Source organism: Prionailurus bengalensis, chromosome A3 (assembly GCF_016509475.1).
Source record: "Prionailurus bengalensis isolate Pbe53 chromosome A3, Fcat_Pben_1.1_paternal_pri, whole genome shotgun sequence".
In the NCBI taxonomy this organism is placed as follows: Eukaryota; Metazoa; Chordata; class Mammalia; order Carnivora; family Felidae; genus Prionailurus; species Prionailurus bengalensis.
Genome location: NC_057354.1, coordinates 25,366,403 through 25,386,438, shown reverse-complemented (window position 1 = coordinate 25,386,438; position 20,036 = coordinate 25,366,403). Strand labels below are relative to the sequence as shown.

At 52.0% G+C, this 20,036-nt stretch overlaps 2 protein-coding genes across 3 annotated transcripts in view; both read right to left on the bottom strand.

The window, feature by feature from the left end:
• Nucleotides 1-1,082: 1,082 nt before the first annotated feature.
• On the bottom strand, nucleotides 1,083-11,193 carry E2F1 (E2F transcription factor 1). The gene is made up of 7 exons (XM_043602566.1): nucleotides 10,834-11,193; nucleotides 5,424-5,514; nucleotides 4,830-5,049; nucleotides 3,854-4,006; nucleotides 2,842-2,956; nucleotides 2,525-2,747; nucleotides 1,083-2,394 (listed from the first exon to the last, which is right to left on the bottom strand). Exons 1-7 carry the CDS (start codon nucleotides 11,092-11,094, stop codon nucleotides 2,147-2,149), a joined length of 1,311 nt encoding a protein of 436 aa, XP_043458501.1. The 5' UTR covers nucleotides 11,095-11,193; the 3' UTR covers nucleotides 1,083-2,146.
• PXMP4 (peroxisomal membrane protein 4) overlaps nucleotides 5,035-20,036 on the bottom strand; it is a 33,277-nt gene continuing 18,275 nt past the window's right edge. Inside the window, exons 4-5 of one of the 2 annotated variants that reach the window (XR_006300782.1) lie at nucleotides 5,424-5,514; nucleotides 5,035-5,049 (exon numbers count right to left, since the gene is read on the bottom strand). Coding sequence is in view for 1 of the 2 variants with exons in the window: in XM_043602569.1 (XP_043458504.1) it covers nucleotides 19,580-19,659 (80 nt within the window). In the remaining variant the exon portion in view is untranslated. Of the gene's footprint in view, nucleotides 5,050-5,423; nucleotides 5,515-19,459; nucleotides 19,660-20,036 lie in introns of those variants that run through there. The other variant, XM_043602569.1, reaches the window with a different exon arrangement.

The following is a 20,036-nucleotide window of genomic DNA, read 5'->3' as shown; positions in this document are numbered from 1 at the left end:
CTGACTGTAAAGGGCTTAAAATAGGACCTGGCTCAGAGAAAGCTCACCTAAGGGTTAAACAGATCCGTGTGGATCGCCTCCCAGTCACCCTCCCCTCCCCTTTCAAACTCAACTCGGTCCTTTTTACCCTCCCCTCTGCCATTCTGGCCCCTCTTCAGTTCATCCAACACATAGCAGCCAAAGGGAGCTTTTAAAATATAAAACAGGGTGGGGCGCCTGGGTGGTGCAGTCGGTTAAGCGTCCGACTTCAGCCAGGTCACAATCTCGCGGTCCGGGAGTTCAAGTCCCGCGTCAGGCTCTGGGCTGATGGCTCAGAGCCTGGAGCCTGTTTCCGATTCTATGTCTCCCTCTGTCCCAAAAATAAATAAACGTTGAAAAAAAAATTTTTTTTTTAAATAATAAAATAAAATATAAAACAGGGTATGTCACTGCTATCTCAGGCTCACGAGTGAGTCCTTGTCCCCTGAATAAACCCCAACACTGAACTCCTCTCCACTCTAGCCCTCACGTCAGAACTCCACACTGGTTTCTCTGAGGTCCTCTGTGCCCCTCTCTCTCCTGCCCTGGGGCCTCTGACCACAATGCCCTGTCTGCTAAGTGGGTTCTTATTTTCCTCCTCAGGTAACTATCCTACAGCTCTCAGCTCAAGCATCACTCCTTCCAGGAAACCCTCTGATTTTCCCATTTGTGTAAGTCTCTTCCAACAGATCCCAAGAGTCCCATGAGGGCAGGGAATGTGTCCCCAGAACCTGAAAGAACCTGACACAAAATCAGCCTGTTGTAATTATTTGTTCCATATTTATAAATGCCCAGAAACATCTGGAAGGAACACAGCAATCAGAGTGGCCTCTCTGGGATTGGGAAAGGGAGGGGAGTTCACTTACCACTTCACTGGATCAGTTTTTAAGTTAGGATAAAAATGGTGATGAAGTCTACCTTTCTTGTGGCTGGGAGGCTCAAATGAAATGAAACCAAGCAGGGGCAGGGAGTGGGGAAGTAGACAAGGGGTGTTTTCCCAGCAACCTTTACCTCTTCCTCTCTCAGATTTGCTCCCAGAACACAGTCCCAAAACCCAGCCCAAACACCATCAAAATATTTATTAAAACCAAAGCAAGAGGGAACAGAGCAGTTAGGAAGGCAAATCAAAGTGCAGATTGGAGGGTGGGGCAGAGCAAGAAGTGGGGTAGAGGGGGCACTTCAAATGCCACAGGAGGGGCCCCTGTGGTCTGGGCTAGGAGCAGCCCTTCACCCACCCCTCCTGCCCACCCTGTCAGTGAAGGTCCCCCACTCACCTCTCCCATCTCACATCCATCCTGGGGGGCAGATGGGGTCCTGCAGTGACCCCCTGGGAAGGGACCACCCCCTCAATCCACCCATGGCTGTCAGTCAGTCAGTCTGTCTCCCTCCCTCAATATCCCAATAAATAAACCGCTCAGGCCTCAGCTCCTTCGGAGTGGGGCAAATTACAGCTTAGGGAGCCCCGCCCTCGCTCAGGCGTATAGGGAGTTGGGGCATCAGTCCCACATCCTTCCTACCCTTAGCTGGTGCCCCAGGCTTGCCAAAGAGGCCTTGATAAATAAATAACGCTCCATTAAAGCTTCGATCAGAAAAACCTTTTAAGACGACAGAAGTGCTCTCGCTGTCCTGCAAACAAGCAGGCCAAGGCCTCTCCACCTGGCCTGGTCAGCACGCAGGATTCTGGGGGCAGGTGGCCACCCTGGGCCTCGTGGGGCCCCTGGAGCAAGGAGACCAAAAGTGCAGTTAGAGCCCCCACCACGCGCACACATGGACTCATGCACACACACGTGGACACACTGGGGCGTGTTTTCAGTGCACGCACAGATGTGTTCACCTTCATTCCCCGGTACATGCACACACACATGCTCACACACCACTCACCCCGTGTACACACATGTTGGGTGCTGGGTGCATGCACATACACACCACAAACAGAATCCTTCCCTTCCTGGCTTGCTCAGCCTCCTGGCCATAGCCAGACTCCAGAGCTAGAAGCTTCCGGAGATAGGGGAGATAGGGTATAAATTAAACATATCCAATCGGGCTGGGGGGACGGCCAGGGGCAGGGGGCTCCAGGGCTGCAGAGACAGGGTGGGATCTCAGGAGGCCCTGGTCCCCCGAAGCCCCGTCAGAAATCCAAGGGGGTAAGGTCCCCAAAGTCACAGTCGAAGAGGTCTTTGATGCCCTCACCCTCCTCAAGGCCAAAGTGGTAGTCGAGGGCCTCGTGGGGAGGGGACAGGCTGATGAACTCCTCAGGGAGGAGGCCGGAGAAGTCCTCCCGCACATGCTCCAGGAGCGAGTCGGCCGCCACCAGCGGGGACAGGCGGTCCTCGTCCACAGGGGCCCGCAGGCCACCCATCCGGGAAAGCAGAGGTTCTGGGGAGATGGGGGAGCATCACAGGCCGGGGACGGCCCGCGGGGAGGGCAGAGGGGGCTGTCACGCCTGCCCACCCAGCTGGGAGAGGAGCCCAGACCCACCCCACCCAGCCACCCACCCTTCACCCACCTTGCTCCAGGCTGAGCAGGGACTGGCTGGGATCCGCAGCAGGGGATGAGGAGGGAGATGACGGTGGTGGCACTGTGGTGGCAGGGTCAACTGCCCTGTCCTCCTCCCCAGAAGCTGTCCCCTGGGATGAGGTCTTCCCAGGGCTGATCCCGCCTGCACTCTCCTCAGGGCACAGGAAAACGTCAATGGGGCCTTGTTTGCTCTTAAGGGAGATCTGAAAGGTCTGGGTGGAGGCAGCAGGCAGGGTATATTGAGGCTCAGCTGACCACCAGCCCACCCCAGCCTGTCCTGGTCAGGTCTGGAGTCCCGAGTCTCACCTCTGAGGAGTCTATGGCTTGGAGCTGGGTCTCTGGAGGAGCCTTAATCACCATAACCATCTGCTCTGCAGGGTCTGCGATGCTACGAAGGTCCTGGCAGGTCACGTAGGCCAGGGTTGGTGGAGTCAAGGACCACGTCATCTATGACCTCTGGGGCCACCCACCCAGAGGATTCATAAGAGCCCACACCTACCTAGTCTCTCTTGTCCTCTCCATCCCCCACCCCAGGGCCTGGCACATAGTTGGTGCTTGGGCCTATCTCACACCTTGAGCCCCAATTTCCACATCTGTACAGTGAGACCATTCTACCCATCTAATCCCAAAGTAATGATGGTTGCCTGCAATAATTTCATGTAAGTTACGTAAGACAACTCCAGGCCTGGTGCTGAGAATTTATTCTGACCCATGATCTTGGTGTCAATTGGTGGCTGTCTCCAAAACTTTTAAACATAATTTGGGTATTTACTAACAAAACAAAACAAAACAAAACAAAACAAAACAAAACAAAACAAAACCCTTATTTGAAAATAAAGTTTCTAGGGGCGCCTGGCTGGCTCAGTCAGTGGAGTGTGCAACTCTTAGTCTCGGGGTTGTGAGTTCAAGCCCCATGTTGGATGCAGAGACTACTTAAAAATAAAATCTTAAAAATAAGTTACTATTTTTCTAGATGAAAGACAAACAAGAACTTAGATCTCTAGCTATGAAGCTATGGCCATGTACTGAATCACTACCAAATAAATGTTTACTATTGCTTGTACTAAGTTTTCTTGTTTTAATCTGTGCAATTTCAGAATTGATTACTTTCCCCTTTTACAGATGAAGCTGAGGCTCAGAGAGGTTAAGTAACTTGTCCAGCATAACAACAAGTAAATGCTGAGCCCAGAACTTGCATCCAAAGCCAGAGCCCTCTCCTGAATCCAGGGCCCAGGGTAACCTCACAGTCCCACTTGGATGGGACGCCCACCCGCCAGTCCTGTCCTCCATGGGGGCCATCCCAAAGATCCAAGGATATCGCTGGCTGTCAGAGTCCTCAGAAAGCAGCCGCAGCTGGGCGGTACAGATATGGATGAGGTGGTCCAGCTGCCGCTCACTCTCCTGCAGTTGCCGGAGGTCCTGGGTCAGTCCTTCAAGCCGCCCACCGATCCCCACTGCTGCATGGCTGCCTCTGCAGGAGGCAAAGAGAGGGCTTGTAGCTCCTGGCCCAGGAGCACCCTCAGCACCCAGTCTGTTGCTGCCTGTTCTGTGAGATCTAAGTGAGCCCTTGTCCCTCTCTGGGTCTGGCTTCTCACTGGGAAGCAGCAGAGAGCTGAACTGGGCTCTAAGTCAGACCGGCAGGGGTCTAAAGTTGGGCCTGAATGTCTGTAAACACCAACATATCCCTCACAGGGAGCAGGATAAGTAAATGATGGTGCAGGCATGCTGTGGAATACTATAAAGTTGTATAAAAGGATGAGAATGCATCGGATGTACAGGCGTGGAAGCACTTGGAAGACATGTGGTCAAGTAAAAAGAAAAAAAATGATGCAGAATGGAATCATCTGCTAAAAACTGAAAAGGCAGATGTGTCAATGAGAGAGGAGTAGGATGGCCGGGGGGGAGAGGAGAGGAGAAAAATAAAACAAGAATTAACAAGAACAAAGCAGATGTGTTAGACAATCCCATTGATGGCAACAGAGGGCAGAAGAGTGATCACCTAACGGTGTGAGGGGTGGGCAACAACTGGGAAGCAGCACAGGGAACTTTCTGTGGTGCTGGGTGTGTTCTTTATCCTGATCTGGATGGTGGCTCCCCAGGCAAAGAAATACATGAAAGTGCATTAAGCTGCATATGTGAGATCTGTGTACCTTCCTCTACTCCCTAAGCCCCAGTTTCCCCAGCTATATGACAAGGATGCGGGCAGCCACGGTGGGTATTGCTCTCAGCTCCTCCAGGCTGGTCCAGCCCTGTGCCTCAGTCTCTGCCTGCCCTCCTGTTTGGCTGGTACCTACAGCCACTGGATGTGATTCTTGGACTTCTTGGCAATGAGCTGGATGCCCTCGAGGACATTGGTGATGTCATAGATGCGCCGTTTCTGCACCTTCAGCACCTCAGCCGCCCAGTTCAGATCAACAACACCATCAGCTGAGCGGCTCAGCAGCTCCAGGAAGCGTTTGGTGGTCAGATTCAGCGATGTCTCATAGCGTGACTTCTCCCCTGGGGATTTCACACCTGGGGGTCCAGGCGAGGTGGCTCCCTCAGCACCCCCCTACCCCAGGCAGGCCAGCCTTCCTGGCAATGCAGGGCAGAGGGATAGGGGTGGGAGGGATAGATGGCTCCTTCCCCTTGGCAAAGCTGACGGGGAGGCCCTGGGGCTGCCGCCTGCCAACCACATGGCATTCCTTTTCTGGCTGGGGAACTCCCCACCCCCCAGGGTTTGGAAAGCCATGCCGGGCGGCCACTCCAGCTGCCCCTCGGGGCCTCCAGAGGCCTGGCTCAGGTCCAGGCCTGACAGCCAGAGCTCACTTTGCAAGCATATTTGTCTGTCCACACCCCCAACTTGGGCCGGGTCAGGGGGCCTGCCCCAGCCCAAGTTCTGTGGGTACCTTTTCCTGGGTGGCGGCCTCTGCCCCGGGCTGGCCCGCTGCTCTCGGCCAGGTACTGATGGTCAGTTTCCAGGTCCAACCTCCGTTTTACCTGTGGTAGAAACAATGGGATGATGCCCAATAACCAGAAGTGAGGCCAGAATAGACCTAATTTAGGGCTTGGTGCTCCTGGGCCACCCCTGCCCCACTTTCTCTACCAGGACATCTAAGTGTGTGAGGGATCCCAGGGGACACAATCCTACCACACAGGACAGATCACTCAAGTGGAGGGCGGAAGACCCGAGTTCAAGTTCTAGCTCCACCACTACCTCCCTGGGGGCCTGTGGTGGTTTAAAAATATGTCTGCAAATTTCTTTTCTTTTTTTTAAATTTATTTTGAGAGAGCGCGCGCGCACACAAGGGAGCACGCATGCACACACACATGCACAAGTAGGGGAGGGGCAGAGACGGAGAATTCCAAACAGGCTCCACGCTGTCAGAGCGGAGCCCGAAGTGGGGCTCAATCCCACGCACAGTGAGATCATGACCTGAGCAAAAGTCAAGTTGCTTAACCGACTGAGCCACCCGGGCGCCCCTGTCTGCATATTTCTTGGTACTCTTCCTTTCGAAAGACAGGGCCTAATTCTCCTCCCCTTGAATATAGTTCTGATCTGGTATCTTGCTTCTAATGAGCAGCGTGATGGAAGTGGTGACCAGTCACTTCTCAGACGGGATCCGAGATGCACTGGAGCTTCCTCTTTGTTCTCTGAATTGGACCATTCACTCTGGGGACCGCTGCTGCCATGTCACACAGACCCAGGGGGACAAGGAACTGAGGCTTCCTGCAGTAGCACCACCGGTGAGCCTGGGAACAGGTCCTCCAACCCTCGTCATGCCTTCTGATGACTGCAACCTGGCCAGACATTTGGGCTGCAACCTCAGAAGAGATCCTGAGGCAGAGGCACTGAGCTAAGTCTCCTCTGAATTCCTACCCCACCAGAACTGTGTGATAATAAATGCTTGTTGTTTTTTTTTTTAATTAAGCTTTTAATTTCAATTCTAGTATAGCTCACATACGGTATTGTATTAGTTGTTTGTTGTTTTATGCCATTAGGATATAGGTCCCTTGGGTGAGTTGCCTCCTCTCTCTGGTTTTTGTTTGAACATGGCGGCAGCTGGTGCTCACACATGCTCTGCATGTTCAGTCCGTCTTGTGGGACTAGCAGCACAATAATGGCCCCATTTTACAGATAACGTAACTGAAGCTCAGAGAGGCCCAATGTCACACCGCCCAGAAGCAGCTGAGCCAGGGTCTCCACCCAGAACACCCCACGGGTTAGTTACCCACACTGGAGGATGGAGTCTCACAGGCCTCTCAAGTGCAGCCTGACCCAAACCAGCCATACCCCTCCTTCACACATAACCCCAGCTAGAACCTTCGGCAGCCATGCCCTCATCACATGCAGTTGCCAAGAAAGCCCATCACCACAGCCACTATCTCCTCCCATGTGGACCACTCAGCCATCTCCCCACCTCCATCTGTCCCTCTCTACCCTAGTGTCCACCTCTGCCACTTCTCCACCTGCACTTCTGCTGAGACAGGTCTCTAAGCCTTAGCCCATACTGGTTCCTTCCCAGGAGTGCCCTCACCTCCCTCCCTCCTACTCTTCACACCAATTCCTTCCACCTCTGGGGGCAGGCACCTTCCCCATCACTTTCTGATCCTGCAATAGACCGGGTCCCTTCACCCACTGAAGTGCCTCATACCTGATCTTTCCCCACATTATCTCTCAATACAAATTTCTGCAGATGTGTTTGTCTCACCTGGAGGGCAGGGCCCCCTCGGAGGCAGGCACTGGGCCTAAATAATCACTGGATGCAGTGCCTGGCATCAACTACTGTTTATTATATGAACCTCCACACAGACCCTCCCTCTGACTGCACATTCACAGGTTCCCTCAGGTGTCCCAGGGACAGAAGCACTCACACGTGCTGAGTGCCTCTTGTGTAATGGGTACTGCTAAATCATTGCTTTGCCTGCATTCGGTCATCAAAGCTTCTGCCTGGACCCTGCAAGCAGAGGCCATGATGACTTCCACTGCCCGAGGAAACTGTACCTCGGAAAGGTTGCACAGACAGTGAGAGGCAGGGCCAGGATGAGTCCTAACAGGCTGGCACTGAGCCCACGTTCCTATCTACCATGAGTCCTGCCTCCCTAGAGCCTAGTCCAGAACCTAGCCCCGAAAAGCCAACCAGAATGTACCTCCTCTCCAGCCTTGCCCCTGGCGCCTGAACCTAGCATGCTCCTGCCAACGGCACCCCTCCCCTCCTCTTCTCCCTGTTCTGCAGGCCCCTGCCCCCCCTGAAGACAGGTCAATGCCACACCCTAAACCAAGGCCTCAAGCAAATGTCAATTTCTACCACTGCTCTCTAGAGATCTGAGCACAGGGGCCTGGGAAGGCAGAGGTGAAGAAACACAGAACACTGGCAAAAAAAAAAAAAGAAAATCTGTACAGCTCAAATACCCATCGGTGGAAGGGGAGGCACAAAAAGTGTGGCTCATTCAGCCCCTAGAATACCACACAGCTGTCCAGGACTGAGGCAGGGTGACACAGAATCCTCTCGAAGACATAATGACAAGAAAAACGTTAGAGGGCAATGCATTTGTATGATCCCTTTTAGGACTAAGAAGCTCACGAAACATTTTTCTCCAGTTTCTAAATATCTAAAATATTTTTTAGAATCCATTCTAGGAGCCAGCTCTGTATGGTGTGTGGGTGGGGGACAATCATGGGGGACTGTTACCATATCTGTAAGGTGTGGATGATCCACTGTTTGAACACAGAAATAAAGGAAAAACTACAATTTTTGAAATTTAAGAAAAAGAAAGCTGTCACAACCACCTTAAAAAAAAAAGAGGCTTAGGAAAAGAAAACAGAAGGAAAAATGGATGGGGCTGGCATTCTGCCCCCTTCAACTTTTTAGTCTAACTCTTTTTCTGTAGTAAATGTGTATTTTCTTTAAATGTTTATTTTGAGAAAGTGAGCACGCACACGCGTGGAGTAACGCATGGGGGAGGATCAGAGGGAGCAAATCCCAAGCAGGCTCCAAGCTCAATGCAGAGCCTGACGTGGGGCTCAATCTCACCCCAGAGATCAGGACCTAAATAGAAATTAATTTCGAGTTGGAGGCTCAACCAACTGAGCCTCCCAGGCACCCCAGTAAATGTGCATTATATTTAATTTGTTTTTTAATAGCCATGACAGGATAGAGGTGGACAGGAAGGGCCTGGAGGAATGGCTGAATTGCATAGAGACTTGTACACTAGAGATGCTCAATGAATGCTCACTGATGCAGAAGCTGAACCTGTAGCTTGTTTCAAAGACTATCCCAAACAAATGCCAGTGCAGAGGGTCAGTGGAGGCCACAGCTCATATGGCCAGTGGCTACCCAGAGGTACAGGAGTTGGGAGGTATTGGAGGGCAAAAGCTGGGCCCATGTTTCTGGGCTTTAGCTCCAGGATGGTGCCAGCCCTCGCCCCTACCATCCACTGACAGGAAGTGGCTACTATCACTTAAGTCCTGTTGAGGGCAGAGGTTTTTAGTTGCTTCTGTCTAGTACCTCTTGGGTGTTCACTAACTCAACAACAGCTGAATGAATGGAATGCTCAGGCTCACAGAGGCTGCCTCTGACACCACTGGGGGTGGGGTGGAGGACATTTCCTCAGCCCAGTCTCTGGCAGTCCCTCTGAGCGTGGAGCTCAGCTTCTACAGCCCCAGGCCTGCTAAGTACTTATCAGTCAGCTAAATGCAGTTTTCATGTCCAGGACCCAAGCTGGCACCGGCAGAGACAGGCCACTGGGATATAGGTGACCCACCCCTGGTAGAATCCTCCTCCTTTCTTTCACCCATTAGAAGGGTCTGTGAACTTCCTTCGCCCTCTATTAGCATCTCCAGGAGGCAAGGCATCTCGGTGGTTAATTGGTTAACCGCTCAGGAAGTTTGGACTGGCCCCACCATTTCACTAAGCTGAATGACCTACCATCTCTGGGTCTCAGCTTCTCTATCTGTAAAAGGGGATGGTTGTTGAGAATTAATTGGGTGAAGTGCTTGGCACAGAGCCTGACACACAAAACAGTCTCAAAACAATGGTGGCTCCTATTGTTATTATTATTAGCATCTTGGTGATTCCGGAAGGAAGGCAGAACTGGGCGTGAGGCCAAGGGAGTTAGGGGAGACTTGCTGGGATGCCTCAGGGACCAGCTGCCACCCAGGCCCCCATAAGCAGTTGGACAGCTTCCACCTCCTTGCCCTGGGCTCTGTCTCACCCCTCCCACTTGTTCCAAGCCCCCTGCTGAGACCCCATCCTGCCAGGCTGGCCTGGCCCCTGCTTGCCTCCCAAGCCCCACCTTCACCCACAGGCTCTGCCAGTCAAACTGGTCTCCACACCCTGTCCTGAAGCCCACGGGTCCAAGCTCTGGGCCTCTACTCCCTTCTTCCAATTCAGCCACCTCTTCTGCGCCCCCCCAGTCTTGAACCTCTTGCTGCTCCAGCAGCACTTTATCAAAGCATCTCCCTGGGATGTTTCCTCTCTCCTGGCACTGGGGGCTTCCACTCCAGCTCCCTGAGGCCCAGCCCACCCAGTACTTCCCTGGGGGCCTAGGGGTCTGCCTGTCTCATTAATGAGGTTCCATGGCAACCAGGGCCTGTGAGGGTGGAGGGTGGCAGATGGAAGGACAGGCAGAGGGAGGGGATCAGCAGCTGGCCCAACCACCCCGCCCCTGCAGAGAAGGCCTCCCAGCCAGGAGGCCTGTCCCCAGAGGCCCAGGCCTGCACCTGGCAGTGGAGCATCTAGGCAGGAAGGAGGGTCTCCTCAATGACTCTTCAAAAGTTTGGCTCCAGGACACCCCCCCTTCACCTCCCCAAGGCGCCGTGGCCACTACCCCGCCACGAGTTCTGGTCTGAAGCCAGCAGGCCTCAGTTCAAATCCCTGACCCGCCACTTGCAGCCGTAGGACCGGGGGCAAGTCACTTCCCCTCTCTGGGCCTCAATTCAAGATGGGCACAGTGACAACACTGAGCTCACAGCATGGTTGTGAGTTTTAGCTGGCTCCAAGTCTGCCAGAGACCTGGCATACAGGCAGCGCCAGCTGAATACACGTGGGCCATTATTATCACTGAGTCTGACCCTCGAGCGGCTCTGGGAAGCCGAGGCCCAGAGCACAGAAGCAAACGGGGACTGGCCCGAGGTCACCCCGCACCCCGGGGCGGGGCCCGGAGGCCCAACCCAGGCTCGGCCCCGCCCAGCCCGGGAGCCTCGGCCCACCCCCCTCCCCCGCCCCCGTTGCCTCCTGGCCAAAAACCGCGCCCCGCCCGGGTCAGCACGGGGGTCCAGACGCGCACTCGGCCCAGTGTCCCTTGTGTTGTCCGTACCGGCGGGCGGCCGAGTGCAGGGCGCGGCGCGCTGGGTGTGGGCCGGGGCGCCTGCGGCGTGGCGAAGAGCAGCAGGTCGGGGTCGCGGGGGCCGGCAGCGGGCGCGGCGGGACCGGCGGGGGCCGGCGGGGCGCTGGCGTCCTGCGCCGTGGAGATGATGACGATCTGCGAGGAGTCGAGCAGCCGCAGCGCGCCGGCCCCGAGCAGGGCCTCCAGCGCCGGCGCGCATGGGCCGCCTGCGGGGGCCCCGGCCACGGCCATGGCGCTCACGGCCCGCGCGGCCCGGGTGGCAGGCGGCGGCGGCGGCGCGGGCCCATGGCTGCAGGCCGCGGCGAGGGCTCGATCCCGCTCCGCCCCCGGCCGCCGCTGCCTGCAAAGTCCCGGCCACTTTTACGCGCCAAATCCTTTTTGCCGCGAAAGAGCCACGAGCCGCGGAGCGCTCCCATCATTGGCTGTCTGGACTGTGACGTGGACGACGGCGACAGCACCCGTTGGCTGCAGCGCACCGGACCGGCGGCGGTGGGCGGGACGGGGCGTCGGCGCGAGGAGGCGCGGCCAATCGCGGAACCTGGCGCGCGCAGGCTTTGTCGGGGCGGTGCCAGGAGGTTTCGCACTCCCCGCCCCCAGCGGGGACTGTCCCTACCCCAGGCGTGGTGGCCAGGTTCCCGCCCCGACTCATCGCATCCTGCTGATCCCTGTGTGTGGAGACCTTTAGGACAGAGGGTCCGTTTTGCACTTCTCACCATACGCAGACCTCACGTGACCCCCAGATTCCTCCACCTGTAGCCCCAACAAGCTCGGTCTAGATAACTAGGTGCTGCTGTTCCGCGTTTCTAGCTTCTCAAGCCCATCTCCAAAGTCCCAGCTGTTGCTCCCATCCTCAACTTGCCCCACCTATATATTTACTTTCAAATCCTGCACCTGCCTTGCCCTTGTCAGCTTGAGCAGAAGGGGGCTGCTAGAAAATGGGGAGGGACATCTGGCTCAACACAGCTTGGGGCTTTCCTATAAGCCCCCTTTTAGCTGGAATCTTCAATAGCCAATGCACAGCTTCTCCTTGAACTCATTCATTCACTCCTGTATTCAACAAACGTTTTGAGAGTCTGCTTTGTGCCTCATTCCTAGTTCAGACTTTGAACAGCTCAGTCTAGTGAAAAGAGGAGGAGAGGAACAGAGGTAACAAATGTTTACAACATGATGAGGAATGTCCACCATTAACTCCATGTTAGATCTCACAAAGGGAGGAAGTGAGGGTGCTGAGCATGAAAATGCATTTAATCCTGAGGCCCTGTGACCTCTCCATCAGCCATTTCTCTTTGCTCAGGTCAGCTGATTTAACCAATATTGTCCTCTTCTCTGTGCCAGGCCTTGTGCCAGCTCTGAGGGCAGAGATCTGAGACTTGATCGTTTCTATGAACTTGCCTGCCATCTGGTGGGGATGACCCACAGGGGGAAAAAAAAAAAAAAAAAAAAACAAGTAATACACAAACAAAGATCAAATCCTGAGGCCCAGAATAAACATGACTTCCTCCAGAGAGCCCTCCAGAGTCTTAGTTATTCACTGCCGCCATTGCCCAATGCTGCCTCTGTTCCAGCACTGACCACACACTCAATTTCTCCATCTGCCTCTCCTACCAAGACAGGGAGCTCCATTAGGGCCTCCTCCCAACACTGGTCGGCCCAGAGCAGATGCTGAGAAAGGTTAGGAAAGAAACAGCCTGATGCCTGAAGCTACCCAGCATACAACAAGGAGGCCCTGACTCTCCAGGAGTAGTCCTTAGGCACCAGGCTTCAGAATTACCTGGGCACTTGTTACCTTTGGGCCCACCCCAGCCTTTCCAATTTAGAGTCTCTTAAGTGCCCAGGAATCTACATTTTCACAAGGACTACCCTACCCACCCCACCCCTCAATTCCAGGTGATTTTTATGCAGGTTCACGTTTGAGAACAAGTAGTATACCTGTATAACCAAAATGTGTGGTGCAGCCTCAAGTTATAGCCCCTTGAGGACAATTCTCAGCTCCAGTTTCCTCATCTGTAAAATGGGCACTTTACCTTGGCCTCTCCCAGGCTTGCCATGAGGATAAGAAGCATAAGGGAGCTGAACGTGTTTTATAAACTATAAGGTGGTTTAGGTAAGCAGCAGGAGTTTCCTAAGCAGTTTTTGGAAATTGCTCATTGTAAATCTTAGATTGCGTCAGCATTGGAAGGGACCATAGAGACTGCACAAGCCTCTTGCTGTAGAGATGGGAAAACTGAGGCCCATTCGGGAGTAGAGACCTGTGATGCCAGCCAGTGATAGACTCTGGCCTATGCTGGATTGCCAGCCATGGGATCATCCTGTTCCTTCTCCCCAGATAAGCCACCATTATTAGAATGGTAGGTCTCATTTGAAATAACCAAGCCAGACTCTGACAGAGGGTAAGAGAAATCGGCAACAGTCCCATTCCAGATGGGAGATTCTTTTCTCCATATCTTCCAAAGGGTCTCAATAACAGCAACATTCTCTTTGTAAAGTCCTCTCATACCCAATAGTCACTCAACAAACAGTTATTGAGCACTTGTCATACACCAAGCACTGTACTGGTTGCTGGAGAAGGAAGACAGATGTTGTTATTGCCCCATTTCATGATGGACAAGCTGAGGCCCAAAGGGCATGAGCTTACCTAGCAGATGAAAGGCTATTATTCATGCTTGGTGTGGTCAAAGCTAGAGGTTTACCAAAGCTCTGCTCTCCCCAAAGTATTCAAGTACCCAACCTCCCAGGTAGAATCAGGTGCCCTTCTTCCCACAATCCCTCCTGTCCTGCTGCAGCAGAAAGGAGGGAAGACCAGAATTCCCAGTGTGAATTCAAGGAAGAGATAAGGTCCTTCTGTATCTATTAATACCCACTTGAAAGCAGCAAAGGCCTGAAAGATGGGCCCCTTGGCCTCAAGCCTGGGAGATACTGATAAGGCTGTTCTCAACATCAACAGTTCTCTTCTGGCTGGTAGGCTTCCAAAAAATCCACAGTTACTGGGCAGCCACTTCCAGTGATGATATCCTTTCAACCAATAATCCCCTAAGTGAAGCTTATTTATCCACATGGTGCAAGAAGAAGGAGGCTCAGGGAGGGCCACTCGCAGCTCAAGGTCAGGGAGCAGAAATGAGATGAGAACTTAGCCTGTTCCACGGCAAAACCCTAGGGCCTGCACTTTATACCTCAAGACCCCCTATAAATACCCCACGAGCCAGGCTCAGGTCTGTCAAGATTATAATGTGCGGTGTCCAAAAGGTATTATGATGGATAGTGGCCTAACTTAGTAGGCGCTCACCCCCATCATCACATCTCTACCAACATCTAACTCTAAAAGAGTCCAAAGGTGTGGAAGCTCCTGGGCCCATGATCCTCAGTGTGGAGACATCTTTCCTTTGAGTTTTTCCAAGAGGCAGGATTGTGCAGAAGTGATAGCATGAACTTCTAAATCAAGTGGATGTAAATGGGAACATTGGTCTGTGTGACCCTGGACAAGTCAATTCACTTCCACAGATATTTATTGAGCAATTGTATCAGACATTCAATCTACAAGATATTTATTGAGCAGTTCTGTCAGACATTACGCTTAGGTGCTGGGGAGACAGCTGGAAGCAAAACTGACCCATCTCTCATACCTGGAGCTCACAGTCCAGTGGGAGAGTCAGAATTATTTATGTGAACGTGTACAATATGCTCATTAAGAAGTTTGACAAACACCACAAATAATTCAAGGCTATTTATTCCACATACACCACCTCACCTAAACATACATTCTTAGGTTTAAAAAAAAAAGTCTCCAAACATGAACATCCCATCATTATAAGGAGAAATGATTCTGTGGTGACTGAATTTTATTAAGGGGCACAGAGACATCCATTGTTGAGTTCTGGCAGAGGGAGGTCGGGACTTTTATGTCTGCAACATCACATTTGTCTCAAATGATCCCTCACTGCTACACTGAATTCTCTGACTGACGGTTTGCTGTCCCTGGAGATGTTCTGTCACCATGCCAGTTCTGGTTGTGTCTGAACACAGGCCTCTTACCCATCTGAGAGGCCATCAAACACAGGAGCAAGCTGCAGGAGTCAGACCCCAACTACGTGGCTTAGCTAGATGACCTTGAGTAGATGATTTATGCTCTTAAAGAGCTCGCCCCATCTGTACAAAAAGGGGCAAAGGCTCCTTCATAGGATGGGTGTCCGGGTTAAATAAGCAAACAAGCAGATTTGCAAACTGGCTCACAGGTATGGTTTAATTTGCCCACAGGTTTGTTTTTTTTTTTTTTTTTCCTGAATTGTGAATTAGTTTAAAATTTTCTTAAACCAGAAAATGCTATATAAAAATTCAAATATCTGGCTTTCCTTTAAAACCGTAATATCTGGCAACACTAGCCACGCCATCACAGTGCTGAGAAATTGCTGTTGCCCCATTTCACCAGAGCCTTGACCCTCTAGGCCACCATAGTCCCTGTATGGCTTGCCTCACCCAGTGACCTTACTTGCCCTGGCATCTGAGTTTGCAATCCCTGATGCCCGTGCCTGGCAGAGAGTAAGCGCCCAATAAATGTTAACTAGCATTAGTGATATTCTTACTGTCAAGGAACTAACTAGCACCTGCACAGCCCCTCTGTTTTGCAGAGAAGACATGGGTGTGGAAGAGCAGAAAAAGTGGGCATTCATGGTGAAACAGGAGACACGGGGCTTGCCCAGCCAACAGTTGCCCAGCTGGATGGCCTTGGCCAAGTTCTTGGGCCATCCATCGGTCCATAGTTCAGTAGGGTGTGGGTCAGAGGGTTCAAGGTACAACGGTGAAAGTGGACAGGTCCCAGGTTGATAAGCCATCCTCCCTTCCCCCAAACCCTACTACCCACTGAACTCAGGCTCTGGGGACCTCTCTTCCCTTCAAAGCTCACCCAGTGTCACTTCCATTCTCTACATCATCTCCAACCTCTGAGAAGGGATGATGCTTTTCCAAGGAGAGGGGGGAAACCAGACACAGTAGCTGTGCTTGCCCGGACCAGAGCTGCAGTGTCAGTAAGGGACCCTTAGAGGGGAGGGGCTCTGTTTTTTTCATGTGTAAAATGAGGATGACAAAAATAGTGTTTACCTGATGGGGCTGTTGGGGCATTAAAGTGCTTAGGACAGTACCTGGCACAGAGGGAGGGCCCAGTAAATGTCAGCTGTTATTAGGAATGAAAGATGAATCACTGAGGCAGCTTGCCTACATCTCCTCTCAAGGAGGCAAGGAAAATCGTTCTAGGGAGGCTGCAGACTAGGAGAGTTTTCATCAGGCAATCCCTGCACTGCCCTCCAAACTCTGGTTGGCACAGATAGGCACAAAGACAAGGAGAAAAATACATTCAGAGGGCAATGAGGTGTGTAGATGAGGCGATCTCATAATTCCATGGATTCTAAGACTCCCCCCCGCCATATTTTAATACCTCTGAAACTGAGGTGCATCATACGATCAATGGCCTGTCCTAAATTTTTCGTTGGTAGCTCCTTTCTTTCTCAGGGGCTCAAAATAATGTTGTAGCTCATCTTTGATGGTGTCTTAGAAGTAGTGAGATCTAGTGTACAAAACGCGCTGGGCACCGTGCCTGCCATGTCACAAGCCCTCAGATTATTCTCATGATCTTCAGCATCACCAGCACATTCGAGGTTGGCCATGGTGGAGCAAGCGGCTTTTCTTTCTTTCTCTCGTTTTCTTGCTGACACCTGCTGACCTGCATTTGGTCGGGGCGGCGGGGGGGGGGGGGGGGGGGGGGGGGCGGTTGACAGGCACATGGCAAGTGCGGTTAGGGAGGGGAGTACAGAGGGCTCAGGATAGGAAGAGAAAAGCTTTTTCTAATATATTAAGATATTCAGAAAGGAGGACCCAGGGATTTTTGTTGTTGTTGTTGTAAAAAAAAAAAAAAAAAAAAAAAAAAAAATCCCTGCTGGAAGCCAGAGTTATATATATGCCAAACAGGCCAGGAAACCCAGCAGGCCTCCTAGAGCTGGCAATGAACCGAATCAGGGGCATTGTGTCCAGGCCACTGGCTGGCTGAGGGGGCATTGTTAGGGCCTGGCCCTGTCTGGGAAGAGGGGGCTGAAAGGGGCAGGGGGAGTGTGTTCCCATGACTCCCTGGGGAGTAACAACAATTGGGGCCAGCTGGGAAGCCCGCATGCCAGGGGCCCCAGGGCTGTAGGGGGCTAAGGAGGCAAGGGTGGGGGGGCAAGGTCAGGGCTTTCCTTTCTCAGGTGGGGGGGCAAGGCCTAAGGAGGAGGAACATGGGGGTCATTCACTATACCCCTCTTGCTCCCCCCGCCCCCAGCCCTGGGCCACAAAGTCTCTCTCCAAATTACATCCCACATCTGTCCACTCCTCTCCACCTCATAGCCCCACCCTGGTCCAGGCTGCCATGGTCTCTCACCCAGACCATGACGTAACTTCCTTACTGGATCCTTACTGCCAACCTGGCCCCCTACATTCTTCTCCACTTGTAGCTAGAAGAATCTTTCCAAAATGTAAATCGCATCATATCACTCCCTTGCTTAAATTTGCCAGAGGCTGCCCGTAACACTTAGAAGAAAACCCAAACCACTTATTCTGCCCACAAAGCCTGCCTGATGGGCCCAGCCAGCTTCTCAGCCTCCATCTCCAACACTCACTCCAGCACTCCAGCGCACCCCCACCCTGCACTCTGTCCCAGCCACACGGGCCTCCTGCCAGGCCCTGGAATGCTTTCAGCTGGTTCCCTCCTCTGCACACTTTGCAGATCCTGTGCTGGGAACACCCTTCCTCTGTATCTCTGCTCTCTCCTCACCGTGGATCTCAGAGAGGCCTTCCCTGGAAAACAGACCCTCTTGTTCTCCCTTTCCACGTCATTCTATTACACTGCCCTGTGCTATTGACTTCAGAGCACCCACTGCTCTCCAAAATTATCTTATTTGTGTATTCATGTGTCAGCCTTCCCTCCCTTGACTCTAAGCCCCCGGTGGGCAGGAGCTGGCTTCTTCCATTGCCGAGTCCTAGCGTCCAATGTCACCAGGTACTTGGTACTGGCAGAGACTCAGACAACGTCAGCCAGTATTTTTATTATTCCCGTGTTCAGGGCTAGGTTAAGGACAGCTGCCATGTGGTCAGGCTGACGTCACTCTCAAACATAAGTTCTGAATCTGTGACCCATGAACCCAAGTTCCAGGAACTTGGACAGGAAAAAAAATATTACATCTATTAATTCACCAGCCTCTGACTGCAATGTAACATCTCCTTCAACTCCATGCAGGCAACAGACCAGAGGCAAATTAGCAGCACCAGGACTTCACCAGCAACAGAAACCACAACTACATCAGTGCCCTGTCACAGCTGCTGCCGGATCTGGAGGTACTGTTTATGCCTAATGCACCTGTGAAATCATGACACTTTTAGATCTGCTACTATTTATTTAGTGTGCTAAAAAAAGAACATATAATACTAAATCACAAATTTAAAAAATATTTTGATAATTAACTCTATAGTCAATATAATTCTTGTCTTTTGTAATCCTATGCATTTTATTTTTATTATTTTTTAAGATTTTATTTTAAAAGATTTAAAAAATTTAATGTTTATTTTTGAGAGAGAGAGAAAGACAGAGAGAGAGAGAGAGAGAGAGAGAGAGAGAGAGAGCATGAGTAGTAGAGGGGTAGAGAGAGAGGAAGACACAAAATCTGAAGCAGGCTCCAGGCTCTGAACTGTCAGCACAGAGCCCGATGTGGAACTCAAACCCACAGACTGCGAGATCATGACCTGAGCTGAAGTCAGACGTTTAACCGACTGAGCCACCCAGGTGCCCCTAAAAATAATTTTTTTAATGTTTAGTTTTTTTTTTTTAATTTTTTTTTCAACGTTTATTCATTTTTGGGACAGAGAGAGACAGAGCATGAACGGGGGAGAGGCAGAGAGAGAGAGGGAGACACAGAATGGGAAACAGGCTCCAGGCTCTGAGCCATCAGCCCAGAGCCTGACGTGGGGCTCGAACTCACGGACCGCGAGATCGTGACCTGGCTGAAGTCGGACGCTTAACCGACTGCGCCACCTAGGCGCCCCTAATGTTTAGTTTTGAGAGAGAGAGTGAGAGAGAGAGAGAGAGAGAGAGAGCAGGGCAGGGGCAGAGAGAGAGGGGAAGAGAGGATCTGGGGCAGGTTCCATGCTGACAGCAATGAATCGGATGCGGGGCTCGAACTCACAAACTATGAGATCATGACCTGAGCCAAAGTCGGACACTCAACCGACTGAGCCACCCAGGTGCCCCAAGATTTTATTTTTAAGTAATCTGTACACCCAATGTGGGGTTCAAACTCACAACCCCAAGATCAAGAGTCACATGTTTCATTGACTAAGCAAGCAAGGCACCCCAATAATCCTATGTATTTTATTTATTTTTAAAGCTTTATTTATTTATTTGTTTATTTATTTATAGACAGAAAGCGTGAGCAGGGGAGGGGCAGAGAGAGAGGAGAGAGCAAGAATCCCAAGCAGGCTCTGTGCTGCCAGTGCAGAGCCCGACACGGGGCTCGAACCCAGGAACCATGAGATGATGACCCGAGACGAAGTCACACACTCAACTGATTGAGCCACCCAGGCATCCCTTCTATGTATTTTATTTAATGGGTTTAAATACAGCATTCTGAGAAGAGTCCATAGGCTTCACCAGATGCCAAAGGGGTTCATGACACACATTAAAAAGATCCCCTAAAAAGGAAAGTCATAAGAGCTGATGTGGTCTGGCCCTGATCCTTCCCTCAGCTGACATCCAGCCCATGAGGACAGTCTGACGGAGGAAGCCTGGAAAAGCAGTGGGAACGAGGTTTTGGATGGAGACCCTATGACCTACATTTCCATTTTGCCTGTTTTCCCATCTTGTTTGTGAAATCGTGACACCTGCAAAGCTCTGGGCACGGAGACCTGGTGCAGAAAGCAGGGAACCCTCCATGAGGAAGCGTCTCTAAAAACAATGCCAGAAGGGAGCCCAGCTTTCCCTCTGCCGTCCACCTGGACCCCTGCGGCCTGTAGCTCATGAGCGAGTCCTGCAGGAGATTCTCTGATTAAAATGAAACCCCTCTTACCCAAATGCTCTTCAGGGCTGAAGGAAGACACACTCTTTCCCTATCCATCTGGAACATGACAAGGGGAGGGGAAAAGAAATAACGTTTCTTTTTATA